The sequence below is a fragment of the Oncorhynchus masou genome, chromosome 10 (genome assembly GCF_036934945.1).
Source record: "Oncorhynchus masou masou isolate Uvic2021 chromosome 10, UVic_Omas_1.1, whole genome shotgun sequence".
NCBI lineage: Eukaryota > Metazoa > Chordata > Actinopteri > Salmoniformes > Salmonidae > Oncorhynchus > Oncorhynchus masou.
Genome location: NC_088221.1, coordinates 14,387,922 through 14,407,116, shown reverse-complemented (window position 1 = coordinate 14,407,116; position 19,195 = coordinate 14,387,922). Strand labels below are relative to the sequence as shown.

The 19,195-nt window shown below is 40.6% G+C and overlaps 2 protein-coding genes across 2 annotated transcripts in view; both read left to right on the top strand.

Annotated features, from left to right (window-relative positions):
- Window positions 1-6,319: 6,319 nt before the first annotated feature.
- On the top strand, window positions 6,320-13,289 carry slc38a11 (solute carrier family 38 member 11; the record flags this gene model as incomplete). Its single annotated transcript, XM_064975407.1, is given in 6 exon segments — window positions 6,320-6,405; window positions 9,050-9,129; window positions 9,291-9,412; window positions 9,415-9,442; window positions 9,516-9,618; window positions 13,111-13,289. Coding segments are annotated over 6 exon segments (585 nt in total), but the record flags the coding sequence as incomplete, so codon positions are not given.
- A 1,266-nt stretch (window positions 13,290-14,555) lies between these two features.
- Window positions 14,556-19,195, top strand: part of cobll1b (cordon-bleu WH2 repeat protein-like 1b) — a 37,525-nt gene continuing 32,885 nt past the window's right edge. The window contains exons 1-2 of the mRNA XM_064975947.1: window positions 14,556-14,984; window positions 15,215-15,298. Of these exons, the coding sequence (XP_064832019.1) occupies window positions 14,944-14,984; window positions 15,215-15,298 (125 nt within the window). The 5' untranslated portion in view covers window positions 14,556-14,943. The remainder of the gene's footprint in view (window positions 14,985-15,214; window positions 15,299-19,195) is intronic.

The following is a 19,195-nucleotide window of genomic DNA, read 5'->3' as shown; positions in this document are numbered from 1 at the left end:
ATTTGGCTGGGCATTCAACATCCAATAGGATGTCTCAAGGGGAAATCATAACTTTACATGCATCTACAGTGCCTTCAGAAAGTATTCACACTCCTTGATTTTGTCCACATTTTGTCATGTTACAGCCTGAATATGAAATTAACTACATTTAGATTGTTTTGTCACCGGCCTCCTCACAATACCCCATAATGTCAAAGTGGAATCATGTTTTTCAGAATTTAAAACAAATTAATTATAAATGAAAAGCTGAAATAGCTTGAGTCAGTAAGTATTCAAGTCCTTTGTTATGGCAAGCCTATATACGTTCAGGATTAAAGATTTGCTTAATATGTCACATACAGTAAGTTGCATGGACTCACTCTGTCTGCAATAATAGTGTTTTTAATTACTACCTCATCTCTGTACCCCACACGTACAATTATCTGTAAGGTCCCTCAGTTGAGCAGTGAATTTCTAACACAGATTCATCCACAAAGACCAGGGAGGTTTTCCCAATGCCTCACAAAGTAGGGCACCTATGATGGGTAAAAAAAAGAAGCAGATATTGAATATGGTGCAGTTATTCATTTACACTTTAGTCACTACAAAGATACAGGCACCCTTCCTAATTCAGTTGCCAGAGAGGATGGAAACTGCTCAGGGATTTCACCATCAGGCCATTGGTGATTTTAAAACAGTTAAAGAGTTAAAACAGTTACAGAGTTTACTGGCTGTGATAATAGAAAACTGAGGATGGATCAACAACATTGTAGTTCCTCCACAATACTAACCTAATTGACAGTGGGGAAAAAAGGAAGCATGTACAGAATACAAATATTCCAAAACATGCATCATGTTGGCATTAATAAGGCACTAAAGTAAAACTGCAAAACAAAGAAATGAACTTTATGTCCTCAATACAAAACGTTATGTTTGTGGCAAATCTGACACAACACAGTTTTTTTAGGATGAAAATAAACAGAATGGAGCTAAGCACAGGCTAAATCCTAGAGGAAAAACTGGTTCAGTCTGCTTTCCACCAGACTCTGGGAGACAAATTCACCTTTCAGCAGGACAATAACCTAAAACACAAGGCCAAATACACTGGAGTCGCTAACCAAATCAAATCAATAGGTGTAGGCCTTACAGTGAAATGCTTACTTACAAGCCGTTGACCAACAATTCAGTTTTAAGAAAAATACAGAAACAGATGAGTAAAAAATGAAAATATAAATAACAAATAATTAAAGAGCAGTTGTAAAATAACAGTAGCGAGGCTATATACAGGGGGTACCGGTACAGAGTCAATGTGCAGGGGCACAGGTTAGTCAAAGTAATTGAGGTAATATGTACAGTGGGCCAAAAAAAGTATTTAGTCAGCCACCAATTGTGCAAGTTCTCCCACTTAAAAAGATGAGAGAGGCCTGTAATTTTCATCATAGGTACACTTAAACTATGACAGACAAAATGAGAAAACAAAATCCAGAAAATCACATTGTAGGATTTTTAATGAATTTATTTGCAAATTATGGTGGAAAATAAGTATTTGGTCACCTACAAACAAGCAAGATTTCTGGCTCTCACAGACCTGCACTCCGGTACCACTGGCCGTGCGGTAGAGACCAATCTATGATTAGGGTGGCTGAAGTCTTTGACAATGTTTAGGGCCTTCCTCTGACAGCGCCTGGTATAGAGATCCTGGATGGCAGGAAGCTTGGCCCCAGTGAAGTACTGGGCCGTACGTATCACCGTCTGTAGTGCCTAGCGGTTGGAGGCAGAGCAGTTGTCATACCAGGCAGTGATGCAACCCATCAAGATGCTCTTGATGCTGCAGCTGTAGAACTTTTTGAGGACCTGAGGATCCATGTCAAAACTTTTCAGTCTTCTGAGGGGGAATAAGCTTTGTCGTGCCCTCTTCATGACTGTCTTGGTGTGTTTGGACCGTGATAGTTTGTTGTTGATGTGGGCACCAACGTACTTGAAGCTCTCAACCTGCTCCATTACAGCCCCGTCGATGAGAATGGGGGCGTGCTCGGTCCTCCTTTTCCTGTAGTCCACAATCATCCCATTTGTCTTGATCACGTTGAGGGAGAGGTTGTTATCCTGGCACCACATGGCCAGGACTCTGACCTCCTCCCTGTAGGCTGTCTTATCGTTGTTGGTGATCAGGGCTACCCCGGTTGTGTCGTCGGCAAACTTATTGATGGTGTTGGAGTCGTGCCTGGCCATGCAGTCATGAGTGAACATGGAATGCAGGAGGGGACTGAGCAAGATTACTTTTCATGTTCCTGAGTGGCCTAGTTAAAGTCTTGACTTAAATTGGCTTGGAATGGCTGTCTAGCAATTATCAACAACTAACTTTACAGAGCTTGTAGAATAAAAATAAAATAAAATGTGCAAAACTCTTAGACTCACAATTGTAATCACTGCCAGAGGTGATTCTAACATGTATTGACTCAGGGGGTTGAATATTTAATCAATATATATTAGTGTTTTTTCATTATTATTCTTATTTTTTTTTATTTTTTTTACAAATGCTAGATTTTTTTATTTTACATTGACAGAGCATTTTGTGTAGATCGTTGATTAAAAAAAATGACACTCCATTTTAATCCCACTTTGTAACACAACAAGGGAATTCTCTTCGATTATAATCACAGCCGTATATATTCCCCCCCAAGCAGACACATCGATGGCTCTGAACAAACTTTATTTGACTCTTTGCAAACTGGAATCCATATATCCTGAGGCTGCATTCATTGTAGCTGGGGATTTTAACAAGGCTAATCTGAAAACAAGACTCCCTAAATTGTATCAGCATATCGATTGCGCAACCAGGGCTGGAAAAACCTTGGATCATTGCTATTCTAACTTCCGCGATGCATATAAGGCCCTGCCCCGCTCTCCTTTCAGAAAAGCTGACCACGACTCCATTTTGTTGATCCCTGCCTACAGACAGAAACTTAAACAAGAAGCTCCCGCGCTGAGGTCTATTCAACGCTGGTCAGACCAATCTGATACCACATTCCAAGACTGCTTCCATCACATGGACTGGGATATGTTTCGTATTGCATCAAACAACAACATTGACGAATACGCTGATTCGGTGAGCGAGTTCATTAGAACGTGCGTTGAAGATGTCGTTCACATAGCAACGATTAAAACATTCCCAAACCAGAAACCGTGGATTGATGGCAGCACAGTGAAACTGAAAGCGCGAACCACTGCTTTTAATCAGGGCAAGGTGACCGGAAACATGACCGAATACAAACAGTGTAGCTATTCCCTCCGCAAGGCAATCAAACAAGCTAAGCGTCAGTATAGAGACAAAGTAGACTCTCAATTCAACGGCTCAGACACAAGAGGTACAGTGCCTTGTGAAAGTATTCGGCCCCCTTGAACTTTGCGACCTTTTGCCACATTTCAGGCTTCAAACATAAAGATATAAAACTGTATTTTTTTGTGAAGAATCAACAACAAGTGGGACACAATCATGAAGTGGAACGACATTTATTGGATATTTCAAACTTTTTTTAACAAATCAAAAACTGAAAAATTGGGCGTGCAAAATTATTCAGCCCCTTTACTTTCAGTGCAGCAGACTCTCTCCAGAAGTTCAGTGAGGATCTCTGAATGATCCAATGTTGACCTAAATGACTAATGATGATAAATACAATCCACCTGTGTGTAATCAAGTCTCCGTATAAATGCACCTGCACTGTGATAGTCTCAGAGGTCCGTTTAAAGTGCAGAGAGCATCATGAAGAACAAGGAACACACCAGGCAGGTCCGAGATACTGTTGTGAAGAAGTTTAAAGCCGGATTTGGATACAAAAATATTTCCCAAGCTTTAAACATCCCAAGGAGCACTGTGCAAGCGATAATATTGAAATGGAAGGAGTATCAGACCACTGCAAATCTACCAAGACCTGGCCGTCCCTCTAAACTTTCAGCTCATACAAGGAGAAGACTGATCAGAGATGCAGCCAAGAGGCTCATGATCACTCTGGATGAACTGCAGAGATCTACAGCTGAGGTGGGAGACTCTGTCCATAGGACAACAATCAGTCGTATATTGCACAAATCTGCCGTTTATGGAAGAGTGGCAAGAAGAAAGCCATTTCTTAAAGATATCCATAAAAAGTGTTGTTTAAAGTTTGCCACAAGCCACCTGAGAGACACACCAAACATGTGGAAGAAGGTGCTCCTGTCAGATGAAACCAAAATTGAACTTTTTGGCAACAATGCAAAACGTTATGTTTGGCGTAAAAGCAACACAGCTCATCACCCTAAACCTACCATCCCCACTGTCAAACATGGTGGTGGCAGCATCATAGTTTGGGCCTGCTTTTCTTCAGCAGGGACGATTGTGATGAACTCCTTTGATGATACAAAGGATTTAAGTCAACAGCTAACATTGAGGTGTTCTGTTTATTCCCTGCAGACTACTTTATCATCTTGTTGATAAAAAGAGGGAAGAGTAATAAAGAGACAAAAAGCTACCAGTCACTTGTACTTAGAACTTTTGGTTTCACCAGATTTTTGCATCTGTCTTTGTTGCAGTTCATATAGCCTTTCATTGGTAAGTCTTGATTGGAGATTGCATTTTAAAATAAATCCGAAATACTTATAATCAAGGTTTTAAGAGATTGAGCAGTCTTAAATCTCAGGTACGGAATGGGAGGACAGGTACAGTATGGGAGGACTTGGATTGTAACATAACTACAGTTGAAGTCGGAAGTTTACATACACCTTGAGATGTTGCTTCAATATATCCACAAAATGTTCCTCCTCATGTTGCCATTTATTTTGTGAAGTGCACCAGTCCCTCCTGCAGCAAAGCACCCCCACAACATGATGCTGCCACCCCTGTTCTTCACATTTGGGATGTTGTTCTTCGGCTTGCAAGCCTCCCCCTTTTTCCTCCCAACATAACGATGTCCATTATGGCCAAACAGTTCTATTTTTGTTTCATCAGACCAGAGGACATTTTTCCAAAAAGTACAATCTTCATCCCCATGTGCAGTTGCAAACCGTAGTCTGTCTTTTTTTATGGAGGTTTTGGAGCAGTGGCTTCTTCCTTGCTGAGAGACCATTCAGGTTATGTCGATATTGGACTCGTTTTACTATGGATGTAGATAATTTTGTACCTGTTTCCTCCAGCATCTTCACAAGGTCTTTTGCTGTTGTTCTGGGATTGATTTGCACTTTCGCACCAAAGTACGTTCATCTCTAGGAGACAGAACGCGTCTCCTTCCTGAGCGGTATGATGGCTGCTTGGCCCCATGGTGTTTCTATTTGCATACTATTGTTTGTACAGATAAATGTGGTACCTTCAGGCGTTTGGAAATTGCTCCCAAGAATGAACCAGACTTGTGGTCTACAATTTTTTTCTTAGGACTTGGTTGATTTATTTTGATTTTCCCATGATGTCAGGCAAAGAGGCACTGAGTCTGAAGGTAGGCCTTGAAATACATAAACAGGTACACCTCCAATTGACTCAAATGTCAATTAGCCTATCAGAGGATTCTAAAGCCATGACATAATTTTATGGAATTTTCCAAGCTGTAAAGGCACAGTCAACTTAGTGTATGTAAACTTCTGACCACTGGAATTGTGATACAGTGAATTATACGATAAGTAATCTGTATGTAAACAATTGTTGGAAAAATTACTTGTGTCATGCACAAAGTAGATGTCCTAACCGACTTGACAAAACTATAGTTAGTTAACAAGGAATTTGTGCAGTGGTTGAAAAGTTTTAATAACTCCAACCTAAATGTATGTCAATTTCCGACTTCAACTGTATGTTTCTTCCCCAGCTAGGATCAGCTACAACATCATAGCTGGTGACACATTGACCAAAGTATTTCACAGACTACCTGGAGGTATGATATGGCATATTTTACTTTAATGTAATATATCTGAACAATATCAAGCCACAACTTCGCAATGTGCATTTATATGCTAATGGAGTGACAGTCAAAAAATAGGTCAAAGTTTTGCTAAATTAAGCACAAAACACAAAGACCACATTCGTTATTGTATGTTGCTTATTCATATTTTTCATAAATGCTGTTTGCAGTTGTGTAAGGGATTTCCTCTTCTTCTGAAGAGGGGAGGCGAAAAGGATCGGAGGACCAATTTGCGGCGTGGTAAGTGTCCATGGTTCTTTTAATAAGAAATAGTACACAGGAACAACTGAATACAAAAACAATAAACGTGGAATGACCGAAACCCAAAACAGTACCGTGTGGTGAAAAACACAGACACGGAAACAAACACCCACAAACCACAGACTCATTCTTCCATTTCTAAGCTAAAGCACCTGTCTATGTGATTCCTGGTGTCCTTACTGTCCATGGTGTTGACTGTTTTGATCCTTATCACTGTTATCATCAGAACAGCTACCCGAGGACCATAGATGTATATGATAACACTGTCAAAATCTATTCCCTCACACCAGTGGAGGCTCCTCAAAGGAGGAAGGGGAGGGCCATCCTCAGTGAATTTCATAACATTTAAATAGTGAAATATTTAAAAAGTTATCCTTTTTAGATAAAACCATACTAAATATATCGACTTTAACCAAAAATTTGATTAAAACACACTGTTTTGCAATGAAGGTCTACAGTAGCCTCAGCAGCACTCTGTAGGGTAGCACCATGGTGTAGCCAGAGGACAGCTAGCTTCTGTCCTTCTCTGGATACATTGACTTCAATACAAAACTTAGGAGGCTCATGGTTCTCACCCCCTTCCATAGACTTACACAGTAATTATGACAACTTCCGGAGGATGTCTTCCAACCTATCAGAACTCTTGCAGCATGAACTGACATGTTGTCCACCCAGTCAAAGGATCAGTGAATGAATCTAGTACTGAAAGCATAAGCTACAAATAGCTAGAACTGTAGAGATTAAAAATGTTGAATAGTTGACTCAAAGTGAGAGAAAGACAGTAGTTGAACAATTTTAAACAAATTAATTTATTCAAAAATGAAGGAGAAGTGAGTGAGAGAAAGAGAGAGAGGGAGATATTTGGTTGTATTTTATTTTTACTTTCACTTTCACTTAGCTAGCTAGTTTAGACTACTCAAACACCCTGCTCACACAACGAGGGATGTCATATTAGCTAGCTGTCTATGATGATCCAACACTGTAAGTCCTCCATGTCAAGGTAAGCTTTTGGTTTCATAAATGTATTGCCGCCGGGGCCCGCCGGTGTAACTGCTAAACTGCTTTCTGGCTGTACACTGTACTGCATGATTGTAGCGGGTTTACTAATGCGTTAGTTCTAGTAGCTATGTTGACTATGACTTGGCAATGATGTAGGCTGTGTGTAGCGGTTAGCGGTCATGATATGGAGGTTTGGCTTGGAAAGGTTTTTTCACCTGGCCACAGACAGCTGATGTGTTGTGCATTGAAGTCCACAAGTAAAGGGAAAAGTAGAGAGGAGGAAAGCACGTAGCCATAGATAGCTGCAAATTATATACTGTATACAACGAGCAAAGTGAGCATGCTGCTTTTATGTGGCTGTAATGAAAGTGAACTGTGTTCGTGTGTGATCAGGGGTGTAATAATTCTGCCGATTTTGATGAAAAATGTTTCTTCAACAGAAGCAAATGGAACAAAATGGGGAAAAACATACCTGAATTTGCCCAATAGAAGCTCTCATTTGCAGCTGTTAGACTAATGATTACACCCTAGACCAGCTAGATGCAGGCAAGAGTGTGCAAGGCGGTATTAAATGTGTCACTGTTTTTATTTATTCATTTTATTTCATGTTTATTTAACCAGGTAGGCAAGTTGAGAACAAGTTCTCATTTACAATTGCGACCTGGCCAAGATAAAGCAAAGCAGTTCGTTCGACACATACAACAAACATAGTTATTAATACAGTAGAAAAATAAGTCTATATACAATGTGAGCAAATGAGGTGAGATAAGGGAGGTAAAGGCAAAAAAAAGGCCATGGTGGCGAAGTAAATACAATATAGCAAGTAAAACACTGGAATGGTAGATTTGCAGTGGAAGAATGTGCGAAGTACAAATAGAAATAATGTGGTGCAAAGGTGAAAAATAATTAAATAAATACAGTAGGGGAAAAGGTAGTTGTTTGGGCTAAATTATAGATGGGCTATGTACAGGTGCAGTAATCTGTGAGCTGCTCTGACAGTTGGTGCTTAAAGCTAGTGAGGGAGATAAGTGTTTCCAGTTTCAGAGATTTTTGTAGTTCGTTCCAGTCATTGGCAGCAGAGAACTGGAAGGAGAGGCGGCCAAAGGAAGAATTGGTTTTGGGGGTGACCAGAGAGATATACCTGCTGGAGCGTGTGCTACAGGTGGGTGCTGCTATGGTGACCAGCGAGCTGAGATAAGGGGGGACTTTACCTAGCAGGGTCTTGTAGATGACCTGGAGCCAGTGGGTTTGGCGACGAGTATGAAGCGAGGGCCAGCCAACCAGAGCGTACAGATCGCAGTGGTGGGTAGTATATGGGGCGTTGGTGACAAAACGGATGGCACTGTGATAGACTGCATCCAATTTATTGAGTAGGGTATTGGAGGCTATTTTGTAAATTACATCACCGAAGTCGAGGATCGGTAGGATGGTCAGTTTTACGAGGGTATGTTTGGCAGCATGAGTGAAGTCTGTCTTTCTGTCACCTTGATTACTCAAATTCCTCTCGACCTGTGCAGCTACGTTGAAACGTTCAGTCATAGGCTAGGTTGTAGTAACCTCATGATGGGTACAGGTAAAATTGGAGTATCATGTAGTAGCCTAAATGTATCGATATTACATTGGGTTGGGTGAATGGAATATAATTTACAGTCACCCAATACTTAATAGAAATAAGGCCATGCTCATTAAAACATGATCATCCTCCCTCGTCTTAAATGGCAACAACCGCCACTGACTCACACACGCTATATCACATTCTACTAACCAATCGGAAATGCATTCTATTTTTATTCGATATTTCAGTCAAATAAACGACTATTGGAACCACTTCCTCTTGAATTTGAAAATGTTGAAATGGCTAATAAAATGTTAATCCAATTACTTTGTGTCCATCGTCCCCCTACACTGAATGCATGAGCATTTACACGATGGAATGCAATTTAGGCGCTGTTGGTGTTGTCTTTTGAGTTCTCTTCTAATATAGCCTATGTGTGTACAGCTTCATATTGTATGATAATGACAATCAAGTTTCATAATAGCAGAAATCCACACAAAACAACGACACACAAATGTAGCTTTGGACTATTGGTAGATTGTAATACTTTGCTATATACTTTTGTCTTGCAGCCTATATCAGCCATCACTTTAGCTTTATGACCTATGGCTCTCTGGAGGAACCAGGTCTTGGTCTCGTGTCACTCACGTCTGTTTGTTCTTCTCTGATTGTCAGTGTTCTGTTTGCTGCGACTGGCTATGCTACACCTTCACTGGGTACACGCAAGGTAAAACTCAACACACTCTCATGGTATGTCTCTAATCACTCTCCACTAAGTGTTCTTTTTCTAACCTCTTATCTCTTTTTCTTTGAAAACTACTGCAGGAACGATGACCTGGCTATGTTTGTTTACTTCTGTCTTGGCATCAGTATAATAACAACTTGTCCTCTGGAGTGTTTTGTGACTCGAGCGGTGTCGTGCATTCTGAAAGTATTCATACCCCCTCATCAATCTACACACAATACCCCATAATGAAAAAGCAAAGAAAGGTTTTATAAATTGAGCAAAAAAATACATATTTACATATATATTCAGACCCTTTGCTATGAGACTTGAAATTGAGCTCAGGTGCATCGTTTCCAATGATCATCCATGAGATGTTATTGTAACTTGAATCCCCTGTGGTAAATTCATTTGATTGGACATGATTTGGAAAGGCACAGACCAATCTATATAAGGTCCCACAGTTGGCAGTGCAAGTCAGACCAAAAACCAATCCGTGAGGTCAAAGGAATTGCCCGTAAAGCTCCAAGACAGGATTGTGTCGAGGTACAGATCTGCAGCAATGAAGGTCTCCAAGAACACTGTGGCCACCATCATTCTTAAATGGAAGAAGTTTGGAACCACCAAGACTCTTCCTAGAGCTGGCTGCCTGTCCATACTGAGCAATTGGGGGAAAAGGGCCCTGGTTAGGGCCCAATGGTCACTCTGACAAAGCTCCAAAGTTCATCTGTGGAGATGGGATAACCTTCCAGAAGGACAACCATCTCTGCAGCACTCCACCAATCAGGCCTTTATGGTAGAGATGCAAGACACAAAAAATATTGCAACATTACATTAGCAACCAAATATGTCTTCATAAAATAATTCCCTCCAGGGCTCAAAACCAAGTCATCTCCTTCGCATAGAGTTAATCAAGCTGTTGATTGTGCAAACCCACAGTTTCATCAGCTGTCTGGGTGGCTTACTCAAACGATCCCGAAGGAGAAACAGCTGGATGTCGAGGTTCACAGCTGGCAACAGCTCTAGTGGACATTCCTGCAGTCAGCATACCAATTGAACTTTCCCTCAAAACTTGAGACATCCGTGGCATTGTGTTGTGTGACAAAAGTGCACATTTTAGAATGGCCTTTAATTGTCCCCAGCACAAGGTGCATCTGTGTAATGATCATGCGTTTTAATCAGCTTCTTGATATGCCACACCTGTCAGGTGGATGGATTATCTAGGCAAAGGAGAAATGCTCACTAACAGGGTTGTAAACATATTTGTGCACAGAATTTGAGAGAAATCAGCTTTATGTGTGCATGGACAATTTCTGGTGTCTTTTGTTTCAGCTCATGAAACATGGGACCAACACTCTACATGTTGCATTTATCTTTTTGTTCTCTATAGTTTCAAAATGCTGACCCCCTCCACTCAGATTCAAGGTAGCTGATGTACGGCTCGCAGCAAGCATGGTCCTCCACTCTCTGGTCTTGTGACCATTTGATCTGAATGAACTGTGCCTCGAGCAGCCTATGTCGACAGAATCAAGCCTTTAGACATTAATGTAAATTTCATTCATTATAATTGTCAAAAATGACTGGCATTTAGTACATATTGATGTAATTAAAAGTGTCATTAAAGTGTGGCTACATTTTCTGGCGCATCCCTCATGTCAGCATCGGTTTGGACATGAGGTTGGTAACCAATATGCATATCACCTACACTTTGACATGTAGGCATTTTTATTTATTATTTTAAAAATAGATTTGAATATTATTCCAATGTTGGCCTCTCTGATCTAATTCTGATTGGAGTAATTGTTTGATATAGTGATGATTTTTGTGTTGTTTTTTTTTACTTGTCCATCTGGACAAGTTAAATCTATATTATGCTAGTCCCCAAATTAGCTAGCTAGTTACAAGTATCTTTGTTTATATCAACATACTAATGTTAGCTGTCTACTAGCTAGTCAATATTGCTACTGTGGTGTACAGCAAACTCTCACACCTGGTGTAGCTAGCAGTCTAGCATGGTAGATAGGGAACTTAGATACAGAGCATTCTGAAAATATTCAGAACCCTTGACTCTTTCCACATTTTGTTACTTTACAGCCTTATTCTAAAATGGGTGAAATATTTTTTCCCCCTCATCAATCTACACACAGTACTCCATCATTTGCAAAGTGAAAACTGGTTTTTAAAATTTGTGCAAAAAAATATATATATATTACAAAAAAAGACCTTATTTACATAAGTATTCAGACCCTTTGCAATGAGCATTGAAACTGAGCTCAGGTGCATCCTGTTTCCATTGATTATCTTTGAGATGATTCTACAGCTTGATTGGAGTCCAACCTGTGATAAATGCAATTGATTGGACATGATTTGGAAAGGCACACACCTGTCTACATAAGGTCCCACAGTTGACAGTGCATGTCAGAACAAAAACCAAGCCACGAGGTTGAAGGAATTGTCCGTAGAGCTCTGAGACAGGATTGTGTTGATGCATAGATCTGGGGAAGGGTACCAAAACATTTCTGCAGCATTGAAGGTCCACAAGAACACAGTGGCTTCCATCATTCTTAAATGGAAGAAGTTTGGAACCACCAAGACTCTTCTTAGAGCTGGCCACCCGCCCAAACTGACCAATCGGGGGAGAAGAGCCTTGGTCAGGGAGGTGACCAAGAACCCGATGGTCACTCTGACAGAGCTTCAGAGTTCCTCTGTGGAGATAGGAGAACCTTCCAGAAGGACAACCATGTCTGCAGAACTCCACCAATCAGGCCTTTACAGTAGAGAGGCCAGATGGAAGCCACTCCTCAGTAAAAGGCACATGACAGCCTGCTTGGAGTTTGCCAAAAGGCTCCTAAAGACCTCTCAGACCATGAGAACCAAGATTGAACTCTTTGGCCTGAATGCCAGGAAACCTGGCACCATCGTTTCGGTGAAGCATGGTGGTGGCACCATCATGCCGTGGGGATGTTTTTCAGCAGCAGGGACTGGGAGACTAGTCAGGATCGAGGGAAAGATGAACGGAGCAAAGTCAGATATCCTTGATGAACACCTGTTCCAGAGCGCTCAAGACCTCAGACTGGGGCGAAGGTTCACCTTTCAACAGGACAACGACCCTAAGCACACAGCCAAGACAACACGGGAATGGCTTGAGGCCCAGCCAGAGCCCGGATTTGAACCCAATCTAACATCTCTGGAGAGACCGAAAAATAGCTGTGCAGGGATGCTCCACATCCAACCTGACAGAGCTTGAGAGGATCTGCAGAGAAGAATGGAAGAAAGACCACAAATATAGGTCTGCCAAGCTTGTAGCGCCATACCGAAGAACACTCAAGACTGTAATCGCTGCCAAAGGTTCTTCAACAAAGTACTGAGTAAATGGTCTGAATACTTATGTAAATGTTATATTTCAATGTTATTTTTTTTCCATATATATTTACACAAAAAAACAACCATTTTTGCTTTGTCATTATGGGGTTATGTGTGTAAATTGATGAGAAAATCCATTTTAGAATAAGGCTGTAACGTAACAAAATGTGGAAAAAGTCAACGGGTCTGAATACTTTGCGAATGCACTGTATGATTTTAATGATAATATGGCACTTCATAACTTCAGGCTCAGTGTTCATTCATTTGAATGCAAATCGCATACGAACAACAGTTCCTTATTCTCTCTTTTGTCTGTCGGTAATATGCAATGTTTTTTTTAATGGGTCTCTCAACAACCGTGCCCATGTGGCTGTCACCTTGCTTATAGTTGCAGTGTTTACATTGCTATCCTTGGCCTACGACTGTCTGGGTATTGTTCTGGTGTTAAATGTAAGTCAGATGTCCTTTGAATTGTTGTGACTTATTTCCCTACTCTGGTACAACATGTAAGACTGCAGAAAAATGTATAATGAACTCTGCAATGAATGTGTGTGTCACAATTTACTATTTGACTATGATGTATGTGTGATAATGTGCCAATACGCAATGCATTTATCAATTTGTATATCAAATTGTGAAACAGTGAAGTTCCACCTTGAATTTTAAATGTATTTACCTACCACATGATGTCGCTATAACATGAATAAAACGATCATAAAAAGGCTCCATTTGAAACCTGGCTACCTACAGTATTGTCCTCTTGCCTTAATGTCATTATTCACCCTTCAATGATAAATATAGATCCAGAGCTATAGGTGTTTGCCCATTGGTAGTGTCCCCCTAAGAACAATGTCCAATTTCTGACACAATAAAGCTAAGTTTGGTTAAAAAAAAAATGCTTAGGCAAAAACTATAAATGGAAATAAGTAGCTACAGTTTGCATTTTTTTGTTGTTATTTCATTAAAATGTGTTTTTTTTTTTAGAAAAGGGGTGTTTTCCCCAAGTACTGGGGTAACATGGGAAAAACATGTATGTAAAAAATAACTCAAGGAAGTTACTTGTAGATGGTTTGGGCATGATTTGAAATATGGTAATTTAGGTACCACTGACTTGCATTGGATCACCTTAAATGTTACTGCTTTATTAAAAACGGATTACAATTTGTATCTCTAAACAAGTGTTTTTTTTATCTTTAAGCTCTCCTAATGGCATATATAACTTTTTCTAAATGACAAAATATTAGATCAACAACTCAGAATTGTTTTGTTAGAGTGACATTTGTTTGTTTGTTGATGAGACAGATACCATTTTTAGTTTAGCAAGAGCATTGGCAGCCAGAGAAAGTGTTGGAAAAAAACGCGAATTGTTCACTTCAGATGTTGAAAATACAAATGAAAGTCATACGAATTGGCTCCTTCAATCAAGTTTCACATAGACTTAGTGAACAAAATATTGATGCACTTAAATATTTTGTCTTTCCCGTTCACCCTCTGAATAGCACACAGACACCCGTTACCAAGGCTTAAACGTCCTTATTTAACCTGTCCCCTCCACTTTATCTACACTGATTGAAGTGACATCAGTAAGTATCATAGCTTTTACATGGTCAGTCTTCCTTGGAAATAGCAGGTTATCCGTTTTTTTAGCACTCAGTGTACATATTTTAAATTTTAAATTAATAAAAAAGCGAAACGTTTGTAGCCTATTCCTTCTGGGATGGAGCGATGAAATCAATCACCGCTGGGAGGAAAACTAGGGCAGTAAGGTATTCGACGCCCCACGAAAGGCTATTTGCACGCTGAGTCGTCGTCGTGCAAAGCATCTACAGTACCCATAGGCCTACGTTTGGACGCCGATTTATTTGTATTTTTTAGTTGTTGTGCATTCGACAGAGAACTTGGCATCCGTAGCATTGTGTCACAACTTTGATATGTTGACTGCTGGCTAAACGGGAAAGACTGGGTTGTGCTGGCGGCGTATTGGAACAGAGCAGTGACTGTTGTTTTGATCCAAGAGTTGGAGGTAAAAGTGGGAGTTCCAGAATTCACAAGAACGCAGAGTAGCCTAATGGATCACTGAACGAATGAAAAGTCTACGGTATATTTTGTACGGTATAAGTAATTTTTTGAATCCCTAATAAAGACTGATGAAAGTTGACAGCTGCTCGGAGGGGCAGGGCCATTCATGGTAAGAGATTACAGAAGTTACAGAATGATCTTAATGAAATTGTACTTTAATGTCTGTAACACTTTGTAAGTCTGGCAAAAGTTATACGGCAAAACTATGACTTCATTGTTAATAGGGGCTCGCCCATCCGCAGCAGGCACTCGGTCGTTTGGGACAGCTCTAGATGTAAACCTGTGCATTTTTTTGTTATGAAATATGAATAATTGTGTGTTTTTCTTGCCTTTCATTAGTCCGAGGGATTTAGTTAAACCTATGCAGCTAGACATGGAAGGAAATGGGTCCCAAGGAACTCGACGACGACTCTCTGGCTCTAGGTACAGTATGTGGATTCATTATGGGTACTAGGTCAGAGGGTTCCTGTGTGAACTGTCAGCTGTCAGTTTTTCTTAGCTGTAGTCCACTACATTATTGTTCACTTCAGGATAGAATTGTAACCATTACTTGGAGGTGTTCTAAAATGCTTAGATTGATGATGACACTTAAAAAAGGTGTATATTAGATCATTTATGGTGGAATTCTTGAGATGACATCAGTTGGAAAATATGGGACTTTTGTAGCCCATGGTGTCTTATGTCATTCCAAACCCTTATTCAGTTCAAACCTTTTACAAAGCTTCACTGGGATTCCATCCCTTCAATGCCATTATCTACCCACCCCCACCCCCACCCCACGCACACAAAGACAATGTTGCAATACATTTTCTAGACACATGTTGCAAGCAAATTGCAATTGAATGACATAATTGCATGTCTAAGACAAAGGGTTTGACTCATTTAATAGTCCACAACCAGTGGGGATATATCGGCTATATTGAGTAAATGTAGTCAGTAACTGAAGTAACAGTTGTTGCAGACATTTCAGTAACCTTTGAACTCCACTCATTTCCTGCCTTCTGAGTTGTTCTGAGAAATTGCCTTGACCACATGTTGGGGTCATGGGAAGCATTTTGGAGGAAAACCAGTGTGCATCTCATGTGCATTATAATCAACATCTGGTTATTTATTTATATTCTGAAGTCTTTTGGTCAATAATTGTATGGATGGGATGATCTCATAGATATATCCTCATATTTCAGTCTCAATATGGAAAACTCCACATCTGTGGAGAAATGGAAACTTCACATGAATTGCTATTAAACCCTTAAATTCTGCATCTCATTCCTAATTAAAATCACAATAAATCTTCAGGCCTGCGTTGCATGCCAAGGGAGTGAGCAGTGACTTTCTAAAAAAACTTGCAAAGAACTTTGAAAACTCACTCCCAAGTTTTTTTAAGAGCAAATGCCTCCGACCAACTGGAATACGGTTAGCTGACATCACCTTCAAGCAACCGGTCTTGAACCAAATAAATGGGAAATTCCACGCGGTCGCAGTCATAACACTTTTAAAGAGCTCCTTGTTGACTCTTGTTTATTTGATATTCAATATTAGGCAAAAGACACATTTAGACCTCTCCTCATGGATCATTTTGTTTCACCACCAGGGGTATTTTTTGGGATAGGTGCTTATCACGAACTCCACATAACCACACGGTCATCTATTGGATCAAGTGCTGTAGTTTCAGCATGACCCTTTTGATATGTCATTGGAGAATTGTGTAATTTGGTAGCAGGGCCCATCTCTGGCTTTCTAGAGTAGCAGACTACCCAATTCAGTCTGTGGTTTGTCTGTTATTTGGAAATGAAAGCCACTCTCCATGAGCTGTTGTGTTGGGGGGGGGGGGTACATGTGTGCCGGTTTTATTTGTGGCTTCTCATACTTTGAGCCACATCTGCTCCTGAAAATTCACCCTTCTTTTCAAGTGCAATGACTTGTGGAGACATCATGTGGCCCTTCGCCATGCTACATTTGTTATCCTGCTACAGACCCTTTCAAAACACAGGCCCCTGGCAGTTTGTAGTGCACACAAACATGCATAGCTCTATGAACACAGTGATATTCACTTGAGGATTTTCCAAATTTAGATTCAACTAAATAATTGGATGTCTAGTTCTGCTTTGGCCGTTGGAAAAGTGACTTAATGTCTGCTAAAAGACAGCATCATTTTGTCACAGCAGCATCTGTTTGCAATGACATCTGGTCTCTCATTTTGAAATCCTTCTCTTGGCAACCTTGCATTTCTGAGTAGAGCGGCACATACAGTGCCTTCAGAAAGTAGTCATACCTCTTTTTCCACGTGGTGTTGTGTTACAGCCCAAATTCAATTCAATTAATTGATTCATTTGAGATATTGTGTCACCGATAACCCAAAATGTCAGCGGAATTATGTTTTTAGAAATGGATTAAAAATGAAAAGCTAAAATGTCTCGAGTCGATAAGTATTCAACCCTTTTGTTATGACGAGCCTAAATGTGTCCAGGAGTAAAAATGTGCTTAGCAAATCACGTATGTTTCATGGACTCACTCTATTTGCAATAATAGTGTTTATTGCACATAGAGCGGGGTACAGAGATGACGACTCCATCTCTGTACCCCACACATACAATTATCTGTGAGGTCCCTCAGTCGAGCAGTGAATTTCAAGCAGAGATTCAACCACAAAGACCACGGTTTTCCTATGGTTTGTTATTTACATTTACATTACATTTACATTTAAGTCATTTAGCAGACGCTCTTATCCAGAGCGACTTACAAATTGGTGAATTCACCTTCTGACATCCAGTGGAACAGCCACTTTACTATAGTGCATCTAAATCATTTAAGGGGGGGTGAGAAGGATTACTTTATCCTATCCTAGGTATTCCTTGAAGAGGTGGGGTTTCAGGTGTCTCCGGAAGGTGGTGATTGACTCCGCTGTCCTGGCGTCGTGAGGGAGTTTGTTCCACCATTGGGGGGCCAGAGCAGCGAACAGTTTTGACTGGGCTGAGCGGGAACTGTACTTCCTCAGTGGTAGGGAGGCGAGCAGGCCAGAGGTGGATGAACGCAGTGCCCTTGTTTGGGTGTAGGGCCTGATCAGAGCCTGGAGGTACTGGGGTGCCGTTCCCCTCACAGCTCCGTAGGCAAGCACCATGGTCTTGTAGCGGATGCGAGCTTCAACTGGAAGCCAGTGGAGAGAGCGGAGGAGCGGGGTTATGAAGGGCACTTATTGGCAGATGGGTAAAAGAAAGCAGACACTTAATATCCCCTTTGAGCATGTTGCGGTTATTATTTTTACACTTTGGATGGTGTATCAATATATCTAGTCACTACGAAGATACAGGCGCCCTTCCTACCTCAGTTGCCGTAGCGGAAGGAAAACGCTCAGGGATTTCACCATGAGGCCAATGTTGATTTTAAAACAGAGTTGAGTGGTTGTGATAGGAGAGAACTGAGGATGGATCAACAACATTGTAGTTAATCCACAATACTAACCTAAATGACAGAGCGAAAATAATTAAGGCTGTACAAAATACAAATATTCCAGAACATGCATCCTGTTGGCAATAAGGCACCAAGTGAATACTTCAAAAAATGTGGCAAAGAAGTTTAACTTTTTGTCCTGAATACAAAGCATTATATTTGGGGCAAATCCAACACAACACCTCACTGAGTACCATTCTTCATATTTTCAAGAACAGTGTTGGCTGTATAATGTTATATGTACAGTGCCTTGTGAAAGTATTCGGCCCCCTTGAAATTTGCGACTTTTTGCCACATTTCAGGCTTCAAACATAAAGATATAAAACTGTATTTTATTTTTCATAATCAAGTCTCCGTATAAATGCACCTGCACTGTGATAGTCTCAGAGGTCCGTTAAAAGCGCAGAGAGCATCATGAAGAACAAGGAACACACCAGGCAGGTCCGAGATACTGTTGTGAAGAAGTTTAAAGCCGGATTTGGATACAAAAAGATTTCCCAAGCTTTAAACATCCCAAGGAGCACTGTGCAAGCGATAATATTGAAATGGAAGGAGTATCAGACCACTGCAAATCTACCAAGACTTGGCCGTCCCTCTAAACTTTCAGCTCATACAAGGAGAAGACTGATCAGAGATGCAGCCAAGAGGTCCATGATCACTCTGGATGAACTGCAGAAATCTACAGCTGAGGTGGGAGACTCTGTCCATAGGACAACAATCAGTCGTATATTGCACCAATCTGGCCTTTATGGAAGAGTGGCAAGAAGAAAGCCATTTCTTAAAGATATCCATAAAAGTGTCGTTTAAAGTTTGCCACAAGCCACCTGGGAGACACACCAAACATGTGGAAGAAGGTGCTCTGGTCAGATGAAA